General features: G+C 54.4%; 2 protein-coding genes across 7 annotated transcripts; one reads left to right on the top strand and one right to left on the bottom strand.

The window, feature by feature from the left end:
- Positions 1-518: 518 nt before the first annotated feature.
- On the bottom strand, positions 519-16,053 carry LOC119091727 (protein kinase C and casein kinase substrate in neurons protein 2). Of its 4 annotated transcripts, none has more exons than XM_037214570.1 (12): positions 15,974-16,053; positions 11,904-12,130; positions 11,480-11,628; positions 10,506-10,532; positions 6,142-6,225; positions 5,709-5,813; positions 5,089-5,315; positions 4,481-4,601; positions 3,985-4,092; positions 2,909-3,033; positions 2,310-2,455; positions 519-1,931 (listed from the first exon to the last, which is right to left on the bottom strand). In XM_037214570.1, exons 2-12 carry the CDS (start codon positions 12,115-12,117, stop codon positions 1,825-1,827), a joined length of 1,413 nt encoding a protein of 470 aa, XP_037070465.1. In that variant the 5' UTR covers positions 12,118-12,130; positions 15,974-16,053; the 3' UTR covers positions 519-1,824. The 4 variants fall into 4 exon arrangements, with proteins under 4 accessions (XP_037070465.1, XP_037070466.1, XP_037070469.1 ...); XM_037214571.1 differs by having other exon boundaries at positions 15,918-15,999; XM_037214574.1 differs by lacking the exon at positions 3,985-4,092.
- A 210-nt stretch (positions 16,054-16,263) lies between these two features.
- LOC119091828 (ropporin-1-like protein) lies at positions 16,264-22,633 on the top strand. Of its 3 annotated transcripts, XM_037214722.1 has the most exons (5): positions 16,357-16,446; positions 18,178-18,453; positions 19,551-19,716; positions 20,414-20,539; positions 22,361-22,633. In XM_037214722.1, the coding sequence occupies exons 4-5, from the start codon at positions 20,429-20,431 to the stop codon at positions 22,475-22,477; spliced, it is 228 nt and encodes a 75-aa protein (XP_037070617.1). In that variant the 5' UTR covers positions 16,357-16,446; positions 18,178-18,453; positions 19,551-19,716; positions 20,414-20,428; the 3' UTR covers positions 22,478-22,633. The 3 variants fall into 3 exon arrangements, with proteins under 3 accessions (XP_037070616.1, XP_037070617.1, XP_037070615.1); XM_037214721.1 differs by lacking the exons at positions 20,414-20,539; positions 22,361-22,633 and having other exon boundaries at positions 16,264-16,370; positions 19,551-19,711; XM_037214720.1 differs by lacking the exons at positions 20,414-20,539; positions 22,361-22,633 and having other exon boundaries at positions 19,551-19,711.
- The last annotated feature ends 791 nt before the right edge of the window (positions 22,634-23,424 follow it).

Below are 23,424 nucleotides of genomic sequence, written 5' to 3'. Positions count from 1 at the left end.
TGCCGTAGGGTTGCGTCGCGTCTCGCGGGGTAAGCCTCGTGTGTTTGCCAGCTGTTTGAACCTAGCTGGCTGTTATGCTCGATCGCTGTGCCTGGAGGGCAGCTCGGTCGGTCCTCAGTGATGGCCTCGATTGTTGACACCGATCGGCGGCGCAGCGCTTATCGATGTCGATCTAGTACTGGTTGAGTCTTGAGGCTGCTGTTTTCGTTCGGCAAACCTCGCACCGGGTTGGCGAAGACTGGCTCGCGCACCGTCAAGATCCGAGGATTCCAAGCAGGCTGTCATCGATCGAGTGGCGCGGGGCGGGCGCTTTCGCTCGGCACCTTCCGCCGCAAACGCCGGCCGAAATAGACCGACTCTCAGCTCGCCCAGATAATTTTAGTTGATGATGGATGATTGTGGGCAGCTGCCCACCATCGCACCGACGGCAGCTCGCACCCACCGATGCACGAAACGATTCCAATGCGAGGGCCTTTCCAGTTGTGGCCTGTTCCAATCATAGTCGGCAGAATTCAGACTGCAGATCTATGCGCATTGTATTATGCTCTTTCACCGCCTCACTCACCCGTGGTCACGACGAATAACCAGCAGAAAACGCACAGATTGGATAGAGCCGGCAAGTAAGCTGTGTGTCTCCATCAAAAGCCCACACATCTCGGGCGGCAAAGCCCTCCCGGTTTTCCAGTCCGGAGTCCACTTCGCACCAATCATTTGACACTGAGTGGCCACGAGCATTCTGGCCTCCACCCCGCACAGCTCCGGTGATGAAGCAGAGTATCACCCGCGCGCGTCGAGCTCGGCCGCGTGTGGACACTGAAAAGGACACGCAACGCACGAGCGGGACACACGGGCCGGCCCGCAACGAAACCAGTCTGCGACGGCTGACGCCCAGCCCGCATCCACAACAACGGGATGACTGGGCAACGGCGTACGGGCGCACGTCCAAAGCCAATTACAAGTGAGCGAACAGGGCAGATCACAGATATGACACTGGTTAGGCAAGATGCCATCCGGGCAACTGAAATGCACGTTCAGGCGTCACCTCATTCCGTAACGTTAGTTTGACGCGTCTGTTCCAATCACATCATTCCGCTGGAAGTCGAAGCAAACGCGCGGCACGAGCGTCCTCAACCATTTCCCGTCCATACAAACAAGCTGTGCCTCCGCGCCTCAAACCGCAGCGTTTGCGCAGTTACTTGCGATAACAGGGAGCCGGATCCCTCTGCAGCCACGACACGATAAGCTACCTGGCCCGGCGCCAGTGCCGGATCCGCCCAGACGTCACGCCAGGTCGCCCCGGCGTGACGCGGCGCCAGCGAGGCGCTCCGGCGCCAGTCCACGCTTTGGATACGACCTAGTAAACACGGTTCACGCAGCTTGCACGTAACGACACTGTCCTGCGAGGCGCCTGGCGGCTTCGCTGTACATTTGCATAGATGAGCAGTTGGCCGCGCCGGCCAGGTGCGGTCGGCTGTCCAGAGAGGCGTGGCGTCAGTCGACAGCGACTCCCGCTCCGAGCCCGTCCAGTGCGAGGCCCGCACCCAGCCTCGCACCCGCCCGCATGGGGTTGTCCAGCCGTCCTGGCCTGCCAGCGCCGCAGTCACCGTCAGGAAGACCGACATCAAGGGGGCCGCCGCGAGTCTGGGCCACGTTCCGCCCGCTCCTGCCGCCGGCCGCGCCGCGCGCGCACCGGTCGGCAGCAGATCACCGAAGAGCGCGGTAGCGCCCCAGCGCTCCCACCTCCGCCGCCTGGTTCGGCCGGCGTCCAGCTGACGGACGCCAGGGACGGCTCCAGACGGCCGGCGGCCCGACAGCGCGTAGCCCCTAGACGGGCTGCACGTAGTTAGCCGGGTAGAGGCCGACGCGGCCGTCCTTGCGTCCCTTGCACCAGCCCTGCTCGTCCTCGTCTTCCAGCTTGTCCAGCGTGTCGCCTGCGGCGCCGACAAGCGGGCGGGTCAGGAGCATGGGGACGCTCGACACAAAACATGACGGAGGGTTTGGAAGTGAACGCAAACGATACATTTAACGATAATCGTCGGTTGAACCGTAACTCGGACTGAGCCATTGGGGCGGCGAAGAAGACAAATCCAATGATTTCACTGTTTTAGACTGGCAATCATCAATCGACACGCAAAAGTTCGCGTTCAAGCCACGGTGCGGACAAACGCTCAACATGCACTCGGAGCTTAGCCAAATCACAATCAATCAAAAGCATCATAGACGGTCCATCCCCGCTAGATTCTTCTGCATCCCACTAGAGTGCACGGGCCGGAGTGGGCTCGCGGCGCCGCCGCCGGGCCGTGCCGTACCGGCCTTGAAGCTCAGCTCGTCGGCCTCGACGCCGTCGTAGTCGTAGATGGCGCGCACGGGCACGCCCGGCTCGCCATGGTCCACCAGCTCGGTGGCGTACTCGTCCCACTCCTCCGGACCGCCGTCCTCGTACCCGTGGCCGTTACTGCGGGGGGGGGGGGTCAAAACACAGTCACACGGGCCAGCACGGCGCCGGCCGCTGCCGAGGCGGCACGGGTACGGTCACAGCATTCCCGCGCCCTGGCGGTCGTGTCACCACGGGCGGAGCACGGGGCAGCTGAGAGGCTCGTGGCTGACGACCATCCGTCACCGAGCAGATCCCCTGTCTCCTCCCCCCCCCCCCCCCCCCCCCCACTCACCCTTCCCACACCACCAAACCCTTGAGGCTATCGGTTCTCTGCAAATATGAGCCTGGAGATGAGGCACCAAACAGCTGAGGTGCACACTTCACAGTCCATGGACGAGTAAAACAAAGCATGCTACGTTGGTCGACTTCTTTGGTTCCAAGACGAGCTAGGACCGTCACGCTGCATGATATGCGAACTATGCCAAGCTGAATTGAGCAAGACACGTTACATGAGCCGCCATCTCCGCTGACCTGTGCTGCGAGGTCCGGCGGGACGTGACGTCATCCGCCGCCTGGCGACCGTCCGCGGAAGCTGCGCCTCCGGGCTGCGCCGCCGCACGCTTCTTCGCGTTGCCCTTGGCCGCCGCGTTGTATTCCTGCCACGACAGCCGGCAGCGGTCTCACAGGTCCGCCCCGCATCACAGACGTGTCAGAGTTCACCCGCCACGACCCACGTAACGCCTCGGGGAGGGGGAGGGGCATTCGACCCGCCCTCGTCATGCCCACACGGGAGATAAGAAGTACCCTGCTACTGGCCGCAGGCTCGGTGGCGTGGTACGGACAGTAGCACTGCTCACCGAACCGACCATTGGAGGGTGCGCTAGGCCTCGACAACACCGCGCGCCGCTCTGAATGCTGCTTGAACAGAACGCAGCCCCCCCCCCCCCCTCCCCCGCCCGCTGGACTAGCGCAAACTTACCTGGTCGGGGCTGCCACGTCCATGGTAGCCTAGCGCGGTGCAAAAGGAAAGCAATCATAGCCGGCCGATCAAAAGTGCAGCCAAGCTGCTTCCAAACATTGCAACGGGACAAGCATGCACATATGAGGACGGCACTTACCCGCATGCACCAGTTTGGTGACAAAAATGTGTTCCGCGTAAAGGGCGATGCTTTTTACTTTTGCGACGCGATCCAGCGCTGAAGTCGATCGCGAGACCGGACAGACTGTGCTTTGAGCTGCACGTGTTCATCAGCTCGCAATAACCGATTAGTCGATCAGCGTTTCACACCGGACAGACCGGGCGCGCCGGGTCGGAAAACGATCGCACACAGTCCCTCTCCGTTTTACTGTGTCGTGACGTAAGTTTCGGTTCTCGGTCACGGCAGGGTGCATGGTCGCCCTGTCGTGCTAATGCTCCCTGTGGTGTTCGGTTCAACCTGGTTTGTGGTCCAGGGTTCAGCGCGCTGGTTTGGGGTCAGGACCATTGAGCGGTGCCGTGGTTGTTGTGCAATGACGGGTCACTGCTAGAAGCAGGTCGCTACTTGACGGGGGCCGACGTCTGCGGCGTGTGGCCTGTACTGCGGCGGTGAGAGGTGCACAGCGCGTACAGGTAGGTCGTCGCTGACGGGCCGCTGGTTGATGAGCGTGATGCTGCCGTCGCCCGTCTGGGGCTTCCTGCTGCGGCCGCTGATATCGCGGAATTCCTCCGCGTACTCCTGCAACACCCGCGCCGTCACCCTACGGGCGGACTGCCAGCCCACATCCTCGCTCCCGCCGAGCAGCTCCCGCCGGGTCCCGTCCGCTCCCCATTCACGCCACCACGGAAAACACGGCCCACACGGGCACGAGCCGCATGCGCTCTCACAGCCCCACCAGACGGCACGGTCTACTGCACGGCACGCGCAAGCACAACTCGACCGCATGCTGGCTGGTCAGGCGCTGGCGCGCCGCAAACAAGCGTACAAACTGCCGCAAACAGGCAAACAAACGGCCGTAAACCTAACAAGCGCAGTCGACAGCAATCGAGCGAACGCCAGCGGGGTGGCCGGCGGCGGCGGCGGCGGCGGCCGGGAGCGCTCGCTCGGCGCGCGCCGAGCCGCCCACCTCGAAAGCCGGCCAGTTCATCGGCATGTTGACGCCGTGGTTGTTGCTCCACCAGCGCAGGTCCTTCTCCTTGTCGGCGTTGGCGACGGTGTGCTCGAACTCGCGGTAGATCTGCGGCAGGCTGCGGCAGGTGGCGGTGTGCGCATGCGTCGGCCAGCCGTTCCACAGACGAGAGCGTTCACGGCTGTCCTGAGGCCAACCTGCACTAACTTTGCCAGGCATTTCGCGTGCTATTGATCAGTCTCTTCAGTTGAAGGTTTAATGATATTCATTCGAGTTAACGGGCTCGCGAACTTGTGGTTGGCGACGTGGGCTGTCACAATACAGAGGGATCTAAAGATATCATCACAGATCTCCCGCTTAAACCTGGTGTCGAATGGTACACCGTCCATAGTTTGCAGTACAGGAGGTACGACTAACGAAACATTGAGTCATTCCACCTGGCTCAATATCGCAATCGCCCCGACAACGAAAGCTGCAAACCGCGTGCTCACAACCACCACAGATGGAGTGTGGCCGTCACCAGGGTGGCGCGACCACGACCGCAACCACGTGGCACCTCAGATCGCGGTTACCCTCTGCTGTCATCTGGCAGCCGGCCCACTCACGTGGCGTCGTTGGCGATGTCGAGACACTTGTGCACGCTGAACATGGTGTCCTTGAAGAAGACGAGCCGCTCCGCCTCGCGGTCCTGACACTTGTTGAAGACGTACGTCATGTCCTCGATGTACTTGCTGTTCTGCTCGGAGATGTCACGCAGCGCTATCTCGTAGCGGTCCTTGGTCTTGGCCACCTCCTCCTTGGCCTTCTGCAGCCGGTCCGCCTGCTTTTTCACCTGACCAGGACGCACCAAGGGACAATGGTTAATGCCGGCTCCTGGCTTACGCACGGAGCCAACGAGCACGCGGACTGCAACAAGCTGCCACCAGCGGCCGGCACGACATGCGCGCACACGCGGTGACGCGGGCAGCCGAGGATCACCAAGAGCAGCCCGATGGTGGCGCTCATTACTCGGCCGGCTCCCCACTTCGCGGCAAACAGTGACAGAGCCGAACATCGCGCGCAAATCAAATCACACCATCGAGCGTGAGATCACACGGGTCTCCGCCTGGACCGGAGTCTGCATGCAATGACAGAGCGAGCGCAGAGGCTGATGGCGCTCGCGTCCGTGCGCCGCCAGACGCCGGAGCCGCACCGCGGCCCCTCAAGAGGCAGCCTCTCCACGCACCGCGTCGGCCGACAGGCTGGCGTCGGAGGAGGCGTTGCGCTCCTGGTTCTGTGCCGTCCGCTCCGCCTTGCAGGCCGAGTGGTAGTCCGCCTTCGCCTTGTTCACCTACAACGACCAGGGCATACGTGCAATGCTTACAGGTTCAGCAGCTCGGTGTCTTTCGACACACGGGAGTGCGTTGCAAACAAACAGCGGTGCTGTGCGTGAGGCGACCACGATGGGCGGCCACCGGCGCCACTCATACGACGCTTTTTCGAGGTGAAGTTAAGCGCGGTCTAATATCAGTCATATTTGACGGCCAAACACGCAAATTCCACATTACAAAGCGGCGATTGCATTCAACAGGCCGAGGTGAAGAAAGCAATAGCTGGGCTGGGACCCTGTGGTCGGACCAAAAAGTATCTTACTCCAAGCGATGCCAAACACAACGTACCTTGTCCAGTAGTTTGGCCCACGGCTTCTGGGCTTTCCGGAAAGCATCGTCGAGATCCTTCTTCTCCTTAAAGTGCATCATAGACTGCCGGACACAACACAGGAATTCTCGTGAGCGCGAATCACCAAGGCCCGCGCGAGGCAGCCACCTACCACGCCACAAAACAAATGCATACGATGGTTTGGTTTCATTGCTTATCACGCACGCAGCGCTAAGAACTTAACAGATGACACCGTCCCGTGACACGGTGGAATATTTCCAGACGCGTTCGTGATGTATTTGGTACTAAATAAGGTGCAAAATGGTAGCATGTATGAAATGGGACTGCGGTTTGGTGGACTGTGAAATTATCGCCCAAATATTCAAGAATGCGCTCAGGTACCGAAGTAAGTAGTACTAAACGTAACCAAAGAACTAGTTTGTGGCATGCCTCAGATGGCGGTTCAAGTTTGTACAAAATGATAAAAGATCTGTGATGCACAAGGGAACAGAAAAAAATAAGACAACAATTCCGCAAAACAATTGTAATTTGTGCGAAACAACATCGCTCGTGCGCGGTATTTGAGCGAAGCGGTTTCTGCTTGTTTCACAGGGTTTGCTGCGAAACTATATCCTCGCCTCCGGACCGCGCATTATATGTTTTTCGGGTCAGTCATTTAAGATGCCAAACTTTCCAGGGGAATGTGGAAAACACGTGCGGAGCGATTATAAAAATATATGAAAATTAGGTAGACTGACTTCCGTAAAGCAAATATCTCCCGGGCTTGATTCTCACGACTTCCACAACGAGCATGCATTCCTGGTTAGGCCATGGAGTGATGTTAGAAAACGAGGCATTCAGGTCTCTCAGCGTGCATCAGAGATTTCCAAGTACGCATCAACAGTTGACGCTAGGAACGCGACGCCCGGGGGCACACCACAGAGGACCAATCCAGACTCAGGGTACAGTAACTGGCTTATTCGACGACACATATCGATTAGTCTGTGTGGACCGGGAACGCGAGCAAGACAAGAAGAAGACGAGACATTGGAAGAAACATGAAAGACGAGGAGGAAAGGGCACGTGAGAAATGCATCACCAGGTTTGAGGGAGGGGGAAGGCAGGGAGTAGGGGCGCGGCGGGAGTGATAGTCACTGAGTGTGAGTGCGAGTGAGTGCGCGTGTGAAAGCGGGTGCGAGTGCGGGCGTGAATGCGAGAGATCGAGAGCCGGAGGAGGCCTGGAGCGCGGCCGCGGCCAACCAGCCGGTGCCAAACAATAACACTAGGATCACTCCAGCGCTCAACAGGGGCCGGCTGTTCTCCCGGACGGGCGCGACGCACGCTGATCTGGCCCGGCCGGTCGGCGCCTCGCCAGCCGGCTCGGCCCGGCCAGTGATCAGCGATCAGTCTGCGGCGGCCGAGACGCGGCGAGGCCGTCCGAGGCCGCGCGCCGGGCCGGCCCGCCCCGGCGCGGCGAGCGCAGGCATCAGCCGTGAAAGACGAGCCGCCTTGGGCCGGCTGACTCAGGGCGGACGACGGGGCAGGGGCCGGGGAGGGGAGCGCCGCTGAGTCACGTGTGCACCGGGGAGCTCCGCGGCGGGCCGGCAGGGCCGCACGGATGCCGAAACCGCCGCCGCACCCGCCTGGAACGGGCCGCCGGGCACAGGTCTGACGGGGCGGCCCGCCCGCTGCAGCGGCGCCTCCAACGACCGACAGACACGGCCACCGCCGCATGCAACGACTTGCCGGCAGGTCGTAACACAATCAACCCTTGTCAGTGCACGTGGTTCCGTCACATTGCACGGCTTGTGATTATGACTCGGTAATCGACACCTCGGACGGGCTAGACTTGCTTAAACTACGTCCCCGCCGTCCACGAATGGCGTACCAGGGTATATATAGCAAAAGCAGTCCATAACCCGACATGACTTTCAAGTTCCATTGCTTGGCCACAATGCAACGCGACAAAAAAGAAAAGACAATGTGGAGAGCGATCACTTATCAACGTCTGATTCAAGACATTACAAGTGCAATGAAAAAGTGCAGCACAACGCTTTGAAACTGGTATTTTTGCTACTGAAATCAGTAGTTTCCATTATCAAACGTAAGATTGTTGGTCACGCTTAACACCATGCACATTGTAAGCGAATGCATCACCACTGACCCTATTCCCATGGTCCTTTGATTATTGAGCCAGAGCCTTATTTGCTCGCAAGACGAACGCCTACGTCAAAAGGAAAACAACTCAGCGCAAGTGACGCCAACCGACTCCGAGGCGTGGGCACGGCTCATTCCACAAATACACAACTGATACGGGCATCGCTTTTAGTCCACGCGATAACGGCGGTCCAGCCGAGCAAAGTTCTCCGCGACAGCGCAGTGCCTAGCGTCTCCGAAGAGTGCGGAGAGCAGACAGCTTTGAAGCAAAGTTAATAACCCGTCTGGCATCAATGTTCACTGCCAGCGCAGCGAACATGGAGGCGATGCACCGGTCGCTATCGCCAGCCAGCGGTGATTCGCGTAGGCAGTACGAACGGATCGGCACGGCGGCAGTGGTGACGATGGTGCGGTCAGGCACTGCGTATCAAGCTTACGGTTGGTGGCTCTAATCGCTGACCGGCGGATGTAGACCTAAACGCCCCTCAGCGCGTCAAAGCGCAAGGTTCTGGATGGCAAATGATACTTTTAAAAGACAACTTTTGGGCTTAAGTTTTGAACTATTTTCGTCATGTGAATCACCCATTCACGACTCGACTGAATTTTCCGTTGATTTCGGTCTCTTTTGAAACTTTAGCGAAGGCTGGTTGGTCTCTACGGCACCTTTGGCTCCGGGGATTTTGACGCAGTGCCCCAGACAGATCAGGCAAGTCCGAGTCGGACAGATCGAGATGGTGCGGAGCTCGTCCACGTGCGTGCGGGCCAAACGAACACGGCTCACGTGGCCGGCTTGGGCGCCATCGCGGTCACGCCGCGGCGCCCGAGCACATGGTGGAACCCGGCGGCACGGCACCGACCCTCTGGGTACACGTCACGGCAGCCCCGCAGTGTCCACTATCCACCCTGACCGTGGCGTGGCGGCCCGCCCGCCGGGTCCAGCACGGCTGAGGTCCACCCGAGCCAGCAGCGTGGTAAGGCCGGTGGCCGAACAAAAACAAAAGACGCGGACGGCGTCTGGAGATCCCACGTCACGGCAGCCCCGCAGTGTCCACTATCCGCCCTGTCCGCGGCATGGCGGCCCGCCCGCCGGGCCCAGCACGGCCGAGGTCCACCCGAGCCAGCAGCGTGGTAAGGCCGGTGGCCGGACAAAAAGACGCGGACGGCGTCTGGAGATCCCCAGCCCAGTGCCCACGTACGGGACCGACAGCGGGCGACCTAACAGACAGTCAGGCGCCATCGGCGGCGGAGCGGCGCAACTGAGTCGCGAGACTGGCGGAGGAGCGGACCTGCGTAAGTGACAGTCAGCGGGGAGCCGCACCCACACCGCCAATGGCGCAGCGGCATCAGACAGCACAGCAACACTACAGACAGAACAGCGGCACTACAGACAGCACAGCGGCACCACAGACAGCACAGCGGCACCGCAGAGACACACGATCGGCAGAGGAGTGGCGACCAGACCGGCTCGCCCAGGGCTTTTCACATGGGGCGACAACGGAGACAAGCGAATGGTTTTACGGCAAACGGCTGGCCTCTGTCATCAACTATTGAGATGCTGATCAGCTGGTAGGTCTGTCTGTCAGGCCGAAGGCCGCAAAACTTAGAGATCGCTTAAAATCACGGAAGGAACCAAGGCGTGCAATTAATGAATATCATCACAAATGACAGCCGGATAGTAGTTGAGCGCTCATTCTAGTCGCGACACGACAAAACGTTTCCAAGAGCCATTACCATGATCGTAAAGCGCATCCTCTATCTAGGTACGCACACCAAAGCAAGCTACCGTCGTGGCATCCGGTCACATAGCGCTCGGCGAATCCATCGCCTCTGGCGTGATAACGATCCGACCCCTAACTGCGATCCCACGCCAGTCAAAGGGGCGGTGAGTGCCCCCCCCCCCCCCTCGCATTCGCTGCAGGAGCGTTGGCCCGTCGAAGGGGCTCGTGAACGCACCGCCACAACAGCGCGGCGACAGCCACGTGGCACGACCAGGTAAAGGGTGTGGGTGCACATCAGAAGCGTGAAATGCGTGCAGCACATGTGCAGAATCTGTCGTCGTCCTCGCCACGCTACGAGCCAACGCCGGCACGGCGCGCTGAGGTCTCGCCATCAGGCACATATGAGCCACCGGAGCGGCTGGCACACCCGAATCACATGCGGCACGACAATACGTGCATCAGGCTGGCGTTGACGAGCAGGCAGACGTCACGCCGGCGTTAGTACGTACGGGAACCAACATCAAGGATGGACGCAGCTTGAAAAGCGGCGCAGCGTGAGTACACGGCAGCATCGTGGGTGTGGGGAACGGAAGGGACCAGTGGCAGTCCCATGCCATCGGCCAGCTTGTTGTCGCTTGACTGCTCCGCTAAGCGCATGAACGGTCGTCCGCTTTGCGGTCAAACCCCCCTCAGAACGCCATGCTTTGCTGAGCCGTTCGGTGACGTACTCCCGTTAGACGCCCAGCTTGTTTATCCGCTGGCCTGCGCAACGGTACTAAACCCACATACAACCAGTGTGTTGTTCTTATCTTGCTCCATGTGGTCTGGTATCGGTAAGTTAGTCACCAAGACTCAGCTGGTATGGTCTTAGCAAAACCGACGGTGCGGCTGTTCTCTGTTCTACACATTTTGGAACAAGGAATCGCTTCCAAGTCTGCGGCACTTTTTACTTGAACCCATGCAAGGTCAAAAACAGCACGCACGCTAACGTCTGAACAGCCCTAAATGAATGCCTTAAAATAGTTTCTGTTTACTACCAACGAGGAGGCTTGTTTTACTAGCCCCACGCCGCGGAGCATGCCCCTCCCATCCTGCGCCCCGGTAAGCGCAGCGTGCGTTAAACGCATAGCGGCACCCCGACGGCCGGCTCCGTGACCAGGAAGGTCTAAAGGGGTCGTGTGGTGGTCTGCGAGTGAGATGCAGCGCAAAACACGCACATTGAGGTCTGGACGCGCAGGCTGGATACGTCCCCCCACGCCTCACACACACATACACAGACAAATACGATGAAGACAAAGCATAAGCCCAGCGGAAGCATGTAGCTTGACTGGATTCATAGACGCCACTGCATGGATGAATCTCCAAAATAAATGACTGTAATAGTATATGATACAAGCGAATATCACAGTATACAATCATACAAATCCATATGGAACTATGACTTAAGACTTTGACCGACAATGCACGTTCGTAGTGTACTCACCTTGTGGAAGTTTTCCTTCTGCCACTGCTTGACCTTGACATGGACCTCATTCATCAGGTTGTCCCTGACCTTGAGGTGCAAGTCACATCTACGATCTGCCTCGACCAGTGCTGCCTTCCAAGCGGCTTCAGCCGTACCATACTCAGGACCTGCCGTGGCAAACGCAAGGGTTAGGGTAGGGTGTGGAATACGAATGACACTCGGTCACTTCCATAGCAGAAAACAAAAACCTGATATACGTTGGTACATTGTCGACACCACCACATGACTGCTTTTACTGGTTCCCAACGACGAAAGACGGCGTCAGCAAAGGTCATACCACCTCCACACAAAAACGCCTGGCTCAGTATTCACTACTTCCTCCCCCGACTCAGCCTCCATCATGGGGCACACCAGATCACGGCTGAGATCAACAAGCTGTCACCTTTTTCGATGAGTTCATTCCACTTTTTGCTCCAGGCGCGCAGGCTCTTGGCGTAGGCCTTCTCGATCTCGCCCCGTTCCAGCACCAGCTTCATCATGTCGTCGCACAGTTTGTAGCCGTCCTCAGTGCGCTTGGTGGTGCGTTTGTAGTTGCCCGGCTCCCAGAACGAGTCGGAGCCCGGCACCAGGGCGTTGTCATCGCTGTGCAGCGACATGGTTGTTGAAGCCCTGGGCGCACAGACGGGCCGTCACGACACCTGCTACTTGGCCGTTGGGCCGGCCGGGCTCGGTGCCGGCCGAGCGTCAAATGGCCTGCCTCCTGGCGGCCGGGCCGGCCGGCCTGGCCACCGAGCTAAAAAATAGTCTTCAAGCCCCTTCAGTGACTGCTGATACGACCACCACCGTAGATAGGCTGTCCCTGTTTGGACAGTGAGCCACACCGCACCAGAACATGTTTTCTTTTTATGAAGCTTAAGTCTTAACCTGCGCCCCGCCGGGGGAGTTGACTTCCCCTACGGTTTTTCGATCACAGGTCAAAAACGAGCGCTCGGCGAGGCATGCAATTTTTGGTACCTGTTCATCTATTAATTTGGTATAATTTGTGCCAATTTGCAGTTTGGATCTACCAAGATCAGCGACCTAGGTCAGGTAAAGAGGTCAAACTCTAAAAAATTGCCACATATAATTTTTTGAGGGTGATTTGCCTTGGTTCAAACTTGGTTAAGTGATTGAGCTTAAAAGTACCTACAGTTCACATCTGTCAGAATTTTGTTTCGGAAAATGCGAGGTCATTGAACTTAAGTCACTTCAATTGCTGCTATTTTTGTAAATAATACAAGTTTGCATGTTTTCTTGTGTAGTTTTGGCGTTGCATGTTTGTGTCGTTTTGTCTTGTGCAGTTTGGAAAAGCGCATTAATTCACATGGAAAACCAACAAATGACCACAGAGCGCATGTCCTTGGACCAGGTTATGATCTATCTCTATGGGTACCTTCTGCAGAACACATGCTGAGCTCAAAATTCGCAGTTTTTAAGTAATTTTGGCAGCAGAATTTGAATATTCCATTTTCAAACGTGTTGATATAGTCATTACATATTTTGAGGTCACAATAGGTCATGCAGGGTCATATGAGGTCATCAAAAGGTCAGTGAGCTATGTTGCCAGTATCGGAGAGGCTAGATGAATGAGTGTGACAGGCATAACCACCTCATTATGGTGTTTGTTATGTAACAACATTCCTGTACTCCACTCGTCACAAATACATTGCTAAGCATCCAAGCGACTGTGTATAATGTAGACAACAGCTATGCAATCTTGGGCACCTGCAGATGCTTAATACAGTATTTCTGACCACAAAATAGCATTGTTATGTTCACAAAGATCTGGTTGGCACTTAATTCTTTCACTTGGATTATTTATAAACTTAACTTAAGTTGACCTCAGATGACCTCTACATTACCACAAAATAACATTATTGTGTCTGGAATGTTTTGTCCCAACGCCACACCCAACGAGATAAACTTAGTCACTAGCGCACCACACATAGAAGTATTGTTCTTCCGCGTTACTGCTGGATCGATTTTGAACTGTGACCTTATCTGACCTGACCTATGTGGGAAACAACAATGGTACACAATGAACTCATCAAAGTATTTATGCTTATTTCCGTGCTCTCGACAAGACGCGTTAAAGTGGGTTTTAGCTACATCTGTCAGAATGACTGTTTTTGACCTTTCATGGTTTCTGGCGACCTCACATTTGACCTAAGGCAAAAAATGTATAGTGCATTCTCCATGATTTGGTGATAACTTCAAAGTGGTATCTTTGTTATTCTCATAAGCCATCTGGAAGTTGGAGATCCTAGGGGAGAAGTTAACTTGCCATCTTCTGTTGGATGAGGGGTCTCAAACCCTGTGTCAGGCCAGGGAGGGGAAGACCCCCGACCAGGCACCAGGTCAAGACAGCCATGGCCAGCCAGTTGTCTTGACCCGCCTAAAACTTATTCTGCCTCCTGCCTAGCAAACACAGGGCAGCAGGCAGAATAAGTTTTACTGGAAATATGAAAAAAATGTCGAACAGAGTGGCCTAGCTCAGCCCAGTCAGACGCGTGGTTCCTCAGAAGCTTAGCAACAGGTCGTGCAAGACTGTGCCAGGGCATTTTGGCACATTAAATTTTTGCCCTCCAATTCAGCCACTGACGTGGAATAACACGATCCAATAGTGGGGGTTTGGTCTTGCACAAGTGCTGCTTGGCATGAGCTCTAGTCCCAGTATCAAAGTTTGGAAAATGTCTTAAATAAGCCAAGTTGTGCGGCATAAATCTGTTAGCATGTTAAGACAAGCTGTTCAAAACTGGCTTCATTTCAGTGCAGCATGGCAACTCAAGCAGGATGCTGCCTGCCAATACCATCATGGGGGAGTACAAAACTTTCTGCTTGCAAAGACATCACACAGCACTGGTCAAAATCTGGGTCAAGACCTGGACATCATGTCACTGTGCATGTGCATCTGGTCATGCTCACATGCAGGCAAACCACTGACCTGGCCATTTAGGGCTACTTTTAAGTATTGTCTCAGCTCTTGGCAGCTGGAGCAAATATATGTTTAACACTAACTGCAAAATGTAGATGAACAAGTCAGCTTCAATATGCTAGCGATCCCAACAACCTTCTCAGCCATAGAAGCACCCGTAATCAGCTGAGTAGGGATGGATGTCATCTTTTCTGGAACCAGTCGTAAGTACACTCTGTGGCCTAAAATAACAAGCCACAAAATGTATGTGGGCACATAGGTGCCACCTAATGTGAGAAATATTTACTTAACCATATACCTTTTGCAATACTGTGACTTCTGCTGTGAAGGTCATAAATAAACAGCATCTGATGAATTTTACCAATCAAAGCTGTCTGGCTTGACAAGTGCCTGGGCAGTAAATATTCAAGCAATACAAAGTTATAAAATTATGATGTGAACAATGAGACACCTCTGCTTATTTAACTCCCCTAGGAGGCTGACAGCTTTGCTAAACAGTGATTTTCTTCAAGGGTATGGATTTCCAAAAACTTGGCCCTATTGTCTTTTTACATGTATATGCAAGATGATAGCTGACAACTCTCCCATCAGTTATCTACAATTTTGGCCCAAGCCATGCGAGCTGCCTTACTAGTTTGTTGCCACCTTAATCATACATTTTGAGAACTATATTTATGTGTTTGTGGCAGTCAGATGTTCGATATTGTAATTAGTTAAGTTCCAAGGTAAGAGTACAGATGACCTGTTTTAGATTAATTATGATATGTTCTGCCTTAAAAACAATGATTGATGTACAATACTCTTTTGTAACATTAGGTAGGAAAATACACCCTGACCATTAAATTTGTCAGCAGACAGTACTACCATACCAGATATCAGGCAACTAGCATGGCAGGGGAGGTAAACTTGCTAGTTATATGAAGATAGTTTTGAAAGTCAGGCAGTCCAAATTCAATAAAATACACTTAACAATATGGTAATTAGGCAATGATGCAAAAAACAACTGCTATGCTGAGCAAACAGCCTTTGGGAGGGTACTTATCCATCTACCTCACTCTCATGACAGGTCTTCATTGTAAAAAGGTTTCTTGTTTCCTTGAAACTTGAATGAAAGGACATTTCAGGTGTTCTTTTATATGTATGTAGAGGTAATGCCTTAGAATGCCTCAGACTGGTGAATCATGCATTTAAGAGAGTTGTATGTTTGTAAGTGGTTTGTGTCTACATGGCCTTGTCATATCCATAAGATTAGTGCTTGTAAATTCACACAGGTGTAGGAAATGAGCAGAGCAGTTGGTTATGAATCTTGCCATTTTGTTGTGTGTTTGACAAACTCCTAGATGGCAATGTGAGGAATATAGCCAACCTTGTACAGTATTGGTTTGACCCTCCCACTTTTTGGGATGTTCTTCCTCTCAGTCAAGACTACAATCTGCACGCAATCCATTTCGTACAACATATTTGTAAATATCCACAGCTTACGTTGCGACAGGACTGATGGCACGACGAAGGGCGATGGCGACTGTAATACCACGTACCAGTGTCACGTCACTTCCAGTATCCACTCGGGAGTGTGAGAAAGGTGTTAATCGAGGCAACCGTGGTGCTTGCGTGGTGCGATACACAGAGTTTGTCACAGTTGCGCCAGAGGCATTACGATAGTGAAGAATGTTACGATACTTCTGATCCTTCAGATGGCACGGATAGTCAATCACAACTAAATGGAGGTGTATAAAAATCTAAAAGCATTTATTTTATAAAAATGTAGCTGAAGATATGAATTTGAACGGTTTAAAGCTTGAGCAAGTCATTACGTAGTAACACATACTCTAATAACATTCCATGGCAATGCTATCAATGGCGCATCTCTGACGAAACTTAAAACATTCTGTGATCGAGCTGGATTCCAGGCATTTCAGGCATCCAGGCGGCAAGGTAGCGGTGGGAAGGGCCTGGGCGCCGATCCTCGAACAATTCATCCACTGTGCCGAACGCCGAAGTCAAAGCCTGGGTAACATCGATGATGTAAACCTGTCGCATGTATCTGCTGAATACCGTTCACGCTGAATTACGCTGAATTTTGAACCTAGTTTTGGTTAGAAGCAAGGTGCCAATATTTTTTGGTACATGTGTAATTTAATTGGTTGTTTGAACACCGGTATAATATTGCTGTCACTTGAAATATCAGCTCTTCATGTGATGAAATCATGGATGGTTGTGAGCTGAACTCGGTTCCGTTGGGTGTACTACATTTGTGTATATTTGTCCTGTATCGTTTCAAGTCGGAGCAGGTAATGAATTTGTTATGGGTGGTACCTGGATGGAGAGGACACGTATGAATTACATAATGTGTTGAGCCAGCCATGCTTGCTTGAATGGTGCTTTATGGTACAAAATATCATTAAGAGCTAGTAGGTAGGGGTGTCCTACAGGAATATGTGTTAGGCCTGTTGCTCTGTATAATATTTGTGAATAATATTGAGATAAGTTAATTCAGAAAGGTGCTATGATTTGCTGATGATATCAAATCAGAAGGGGTGTCAAAGAACAGATCAGGTGAATCAATGCAACTTGACTTAAGCGAATTGGTGAATGGGACTTCTTTTTCTCAAACATCACTGAATTGTGATAAGTATAAGGTGATGCATTTGGGTGGTTATGTCAGTGAGGACATAAATTATAAAAAGAGAGGCCAGGAATCAAACCAGATCAAGGGGGCTGTTAGAAGCAAAGCACTTCAGATGCTGGGGCTTATTAACAGGAATGTCCATTGACAAGAGAAGGAATGTTGTCAAAAAGTTGTGTGTAGCTTATGTCAGATCACACCTGGAGTACTGTATATAGGCTTGATTCCCATGCTTCCAAAAATACATAGATAGGCTGGAAAAAGTCCAGTGAAAAGCTTCTAGGATGATAAATAGGATTGGCATGTTAGAATGTGAGGACAGGCTTATGGCATTTCATTTGTATTCACTGAAGTATTGTAGACTTAAAGGGATCTGATAAATGTATTCAAGATTATGAAAGGGATAGGTGAGGCAGATTTACATGGAGCACTAGGAATTAGGCCATGACAGAGAAAACCAGTTTCAGTTTCACTTAGCAAAAGGTAGGAATGGGACTATGAAGAGGCACATGTCATTAAGTCAAAGAGAAGTGAACCATTGGAGTGGGCTGTGAAATGAAGCTTAAGAAACTCCTGTTCTAGGAACATTTGAAAACTGTATGGACAGGTTCTATTGGTCTAAAGATATATTTTATAGCTGAATTCACACAGGTAATGTGGTAACTTAGTTTTGATGATGTTTATGAAACCTGGGACAGCCCAACCTTGATGAGCCCTTGTGGCTCTTGGTTGGCCAGATGTCTTTAGGTTTTTATGTCTTTATGTACATTTTCTATATTGCTAGATTCCTGAGGCATTGTTTTCATTATAATTAATCATAGCAGCATGGTATGAGCAAAATAAATAAAAGCAATGGCACATAACAGTATTATTAAAGATGCATGAGAATGAGTTAGAGGTATGTTGCCAGCTTTATGTTGATAAGTTCCCTGTAGCCACATAACTTGACCAATGATTGGAGAGACCCTTGTGTTATATGAGGGTCTGTGGTGTTTTACAACATTGAACAGTACAGTCATGCAGCAGATACACATTTGCACTTCAGGTGCTCTATGATGTCCATTCAGGCTGCTGGAGTAGCCAGAAATATAATGTGTGTTTGTGTCATATTCACAGTGACCTGTGTGGCAATCCAAGATGTCGCCGCTGCCGGAGCCCATGTACTGCTCGCAGCAGATCAAAGTGCCACCGGCCTTCCCCGACATCCTTAAACAGTATACGAAGGCTGCCATTCGCACGCAGCCGCGCGACCTGGTGCGCTGGTCGGCCGCCTACTTCCTGGCGCTTGCCAATGGCGAGCGGCCGCCAATGAAGCAGCGGCTGGAGTTCCCGCCGCCTCCGGCCACGGAGAACGGTCTGACCATGGGCTACCTGAAGGCCCTGCACAGCCAGGTCAGGTGCTGGCACCGAGCTGGCTCGCCTCGGCTCTGTGTCTCACATTTATGTGTATGGGCTTAATGAGCCTTTCAAAGTTGGATATGATTATGCGTTAACGTGACGTATTCTTAGAAATAGGAGTGAGAGATGTACTGCATACTACAAGTCTCTAACCTTACACCATTTAGAAAAACTGGGCGCGATTGGGTGCTGGTGAATGCCAGTGGGAATTTCAGTGAGATACAACGTTCCAAAAGGCCGTTTTCAAAATGTCCAAGGAACTCTGGTTCCACAAAACATTTGTAAACTCCAAAAAGTTAAAGTCGAGCAAGTCAACCCCAATGGCTAAGCAATTTTGTCCTTGCTGTGTTTTGCGTGAGGCAGTAGCTAGAGACAAAACAAGTCATCACTAGATTGTCTCTATCTTGTGTTGCTGTCCCCTAGGAAACATGATAAGTCCAGAGGTTTGTAAGATATGCGCAATGGAAAGGAAAAACTTGTGTCAAAAAGCAAATGGATCCGAGGTGTTGTGGTCTGAACTCGCCATGTGCCAAACTTAAAAGCAGTCAAGCGGTGAGTGCGAGCACTTATTGTGCTGCATGCATCATGAAGCGTGTTAGACAGCTAGATAGCTCTCGGAGAGTGCACGAGCCTACAATGCCGGCTGACCGCCGTGCGGGCCCAGCCGTCAGCAGTGTGTGGCGCCGCGATGATGTGTGACCGCCGCTGTGTCCCGCGTGACCGACCGCTGTCTCCCGCGTGATGTGCTGCTGTGCCTCTCCCGCGTGACCAGCCGCTGTCTCCCGCGTGACCAGCCGCTGTCTCCCTCGTGACCAGCCGCTGTCTCCCGCGTAACCGACTGCTGTCTCTCCCCGCTGAACCGGCACGCGCTGTCTCCCCCGTGACCCCGCTGTCTGTGACTCCCCGTCTCTCGCGTGACCGGCCCCTGTCTCCTGCGTGACCGGCCCCTGTGTCCTGCGTGACCGGCCGCTGTCTCCCCCGTGACCGGCCGCCGTCTCCCGCGTGACTGGCCGCCGTCTCCACGTGACCGGCCCCTGTCTCCTGCGTGACCGGCCCCTGTCTCCTGCGTGACCGGCCGCTGTCTCGCGCAGTTCGAGGACCGCACGATCGTGACGGCCTGACGACATCCGCGACGTCTGGCAGTCGCTGTGCCTGCTGCGCCAGGCGCTCGACGACCTGCTGGTGGCCGGCGGCTTCGACGACGAGCAGATCGACTGGCTCCAGTTCCTGGCGCTGGCCGCCGGAACCCTCGAGAAGGTGGGTTGTCCCGCTGGAGTTGTGCTTGACGATCCTGAGGCGTGAACGGTCGGAACTGATCGTCTGCACCTCTGGCCTTTTTGTGAAGAGAGCGCGACTGACGTACTCGCCTTTAAGTCCCTTTTGTGCAGCGCCAGCGACTGCAGATGCCATGTTAACGCCACGGGTCATGGCGTAACTGGGGCTTGAACCCGGGCCCCCACGTGGGAGCCAGCTAGCCGCACAGCTATTGCGCGCCGTACATCCGCTCGTGAATGTTTCGTTTGGTCGAGTGGGCGCAGGGCGGGGGGGGGGGGGGGTTCGGCGGCGTGCGGTGGTTTCAGGGGTGTAGATTCGTAAAATGAGTTGGGAGGGGCTGAGCAGTAAAAAACGGCGCAGCCTGCTCCCAGAATGCGCCAACAAAAGAGTTTTTCCCCGGATTTGGCTCGCCGTCTTCTCAAAGTTGGGGGGGGGGGGAGGGCTAAAGCCAAGTTGTGGGATGGGAGCCCCCACCGACTGAATAGGAAACTGCACCCCTGGGTGGTTGGCTTGGTTCTGGAGGCCCGTCCGGCTCCCAGACTTCAGAGACGGTGCCAACGATGACCCCTGCGTTGGTACTTGCAACTGATTCCCACTGTGCCAAATGTAGCAATGTTTTAGGGAGCCCTGTGGGCCAGTCGGCCGGCCTGCTGACGTCCGCGCGATGGCGTGTTTCCAGGACCTAACGGGCACCATGCGCATGGTGTGCGAGATCATCACGGCTGAACCGGCCGGTGGAAGCGCCGCCATTCCGTACGCCACCTTCGAGCGCGTCTACAAGTATCTGGCCAACGCTGACGGCAATGTGAGTGTGTGTGTGGGTGGTGAACCAGGCTCGGCCTGTACCAGACTGCACTGGTGACGTTGATCGCGTTATAACAGACATTAATCGCTGCTAAGCGCTTCGGTAAGACAGGCATGTGCATAGTAATGACGAGACTTTCAGCCTTGTGTCGCGTGTCTTTATTGTCTGGTTTTGTACCGGAACAACGGGTTGCCCCGAGTTGGATGTAAGCCCGCACAGGACGTGTGGCACTATGTCAAATGAAAGCCGTATGTCCTTCATCCCTGGGAAGGCTTCAGATATTTACCAGCTGAAGGAGAGCGTCTAACACGAAACCTGTCTGTAGTGTGCCGCGGAGGGTTCTATTCTTGCATCATTCATCATTTCCATGTGTGTTGCTGCGTCTTGGAACCATTGATTTTTGGAAGCGAAGTTTAAGAACGCCAGTTTTCAGAAGCGAAGTGCTGGATTTATTTATCCAAGTGTCCACGTTTTTGCCTGATGAACCACTGCCTTCAGTAGAACCTGGATCGCGGATCCACTTTTGACTGGCACTCGCCTCCAACAAGCTTTTTAAAGGATTCAGTTCAAACCTTTGGATTGGATATGTTTCCGGAATCAGAGCACACGCTAAGTAGTGCTTGTTGCGTGAATCCTAGCCCCACTCTCCGATCGTAGCATTACAGGCCAGCGATTGGATCTGGTGGCGAAAGTTTACGTGCTGCAATGCTCGACACGGTCTGTCCTGCCCGCTGACGTCACCGAACCTTTAGCGCAGCCGCTGCCACCGGCTATAGGCCATTCCTGTCATGTGCAAATATCAAGCACCTAAAGTGACGCGAACCCAGGCCCCCAACCCACCCTCCCCGCCACTGCCCCCGCACCCGCCCCCGCCCCTGCCCCTCCCCCGCTCCCGCTCCCGCTCCCGCTCCCGCTCCCGCTCCCGCTCCCGCTCCCGCTCCCGCTCCCGCCCCCCGCCCCCGCCCCCGCCCCCGCCCCCGCTCCCGCCCTCGCCCTCGTCCTCGTCCTCGTCCTCGTCCTCGTCCTCGTCCTCGTCCTAGCCCTTGTCCTTGCTCTCGCCTCGGTGGGTCGATCGGAGGGCCGGCGCTCTAACCAACAGCTATCGGAACGGGACGGGACAGCCAATCTGGAAGTTCGATTCGATGGCATTACTCTCCATGTCCGATATCCAGATTGGATGTCCTCAATGCAGTGATATGGCTCGAGAACGCCGGGTAATTTTGGGGCTCCGGTGCGATAGCTCAACGCGAAAACCACACCCGCTTCACACGCCTGGCGTGTTCGCCGGGATAACCGTGCGCTGGCTTTCGCGTCGGGCCTGTCAGGCTACAGAACCGTGGACATTTGTCACAGTACAATTCTGTCTGGCTGCGGTATAAATGTGCGTGCGGATTTGATGGGAATTAGTCTGATAAGGATACCAGCAAAGGGCGATTTGTTCACTTGAGACAATTCATTCCTTCTTCGCTCCGGTTTTGTTAGTTCTGCCTGTTAACGTCTTTTAACTCTAGTGTGCATTATAAATGAAGCAGTTTTGGTATCGGTAGCTGGAATCTTCGCGGTTCCGAAGAGGCAGCGCCGACTTCAGCTCGAACGCGTCGGCTTGTCATAGACCCTTATTGAAACACTGGTCGCGCGCCGCACGACTGGTTCGATCTCCGTCTGGTGTTAGACAGGAGTACTTGACATTCTTGCTCACAGTCTCGTGCCTTGCGCAGCGTAACGTGGTGTGAGTGTCAAGCAACACGCGCAAGCGAGCTGAATACGACCTACTGGTGGCGGGCCCGGCGCGTTTGGTGACCTCGTCTTCTCTCCGGCCAGGTGGCGGACTCCAGGGTGAACAACGCGCTCGAGTATCTGGAGAAGGAGTCGGAGAAGACCAGCGGGATGGTGATGCCGCGCCACTTCGAGCACCCGGACTGCCCGCCGCTGCAGTAGCGCGGCGCGGGCCACGCCCCGTCCGCTCCGCTCCGTCCGTCCGCCGCTGACTCCGTCCCGACCTCTCCGACTGAGCACCGTCCGTCCGTCCGTCCACCGCCGGCGGCCCCGTCACATGTCCGGCGCAGAGCCGCGCGCACAGCGCCCCCCGGCGGGAGCGGCGGGCCCGCGCCGCTCGCCGGGCGGGAGCGCAGCTTTCGTCGTCTAGTCACGCAGGAGAGACGCCTTGATCTCAGTGGATGAACGCCGCGTCTGCTTAAATATGTGTCACAGTTGGCACCATGTAATGCTCAAGCTAGCTTGCGAGAAACGCGTTGAGACGGATATATATTTGTTGTTGTAAAGCTGCCCGCTGATTTGATGCGCCTCAGGGCCGTGCGCGTCGCGAGCACATTCCCATGCATTGCGGTGTTCTGATCGCTGAAATCCTCGTGCAGTTAGCTAGTCACCGCTTTCGTCGTTTCGGGCCTGCGTGCAATAATACACGGTGCCATGCACCACAAAGTTGATTGGTGGGGTTTGTCAACGCGTCTACTAAATATTTATCTGATCGGTGCGGCTGGTCTCCGCGTCTTTTGAGTACCTAACGGAGCACGTTGTTGACAAACTCGTCGGTCCTCCAAGAGATAACAAACGCCCAGCGTTGTCTCCAGGTCAGAAGGTGCCGATGAACTATCCGGGGCCGCTTGCTGAGTTGTTAACAGGCTGTAGTGAAAGTGAATGCAGGCGTTACGTCAGTGTTGGAATGCTCCCGGTGACTTTAAACAGCTGTCAAAGCGCTCTTGCAGCTAGGAGTGCCTCACGCCGACATCGTGTATCAACATTGAAGTCGACTGACGGCTGTTGATCTGTGTGCCGTATACAGTGGTCTGTGGCTCTTGTAAGAGCAAGAGGGTCAGCGGGCGCTTCGGTCATAAGCGCTCTTCAGTGCTGGCGGTCGCGCTGGA

Source organism: Pollicipes pollicipes, unplaced genomic scaffold, assembly GCF_011947565.3.
Source record: "Pollicipes pollicipes isolate AB1234 unplaced genomic scaffold, Ppol_2.1 Scaffold_3447;HRSCAF=4054_pilon_pilon_pilon, whole genome shotgun sequence".
NCBI classification, from domain to species: domain Eukaryota; kingdom Metazoa; phylum Arthropoda; class Thecostraca; order Pollicipedomorpha; family Pollicipedidae; genus Pollicipes; species Pollicipes pollicipes.
The sequence above is the reverse complement of the archived record's forward strand: the minus strand, read 5'-3'. Positions and strand labels throughout refer to the sequence as shown.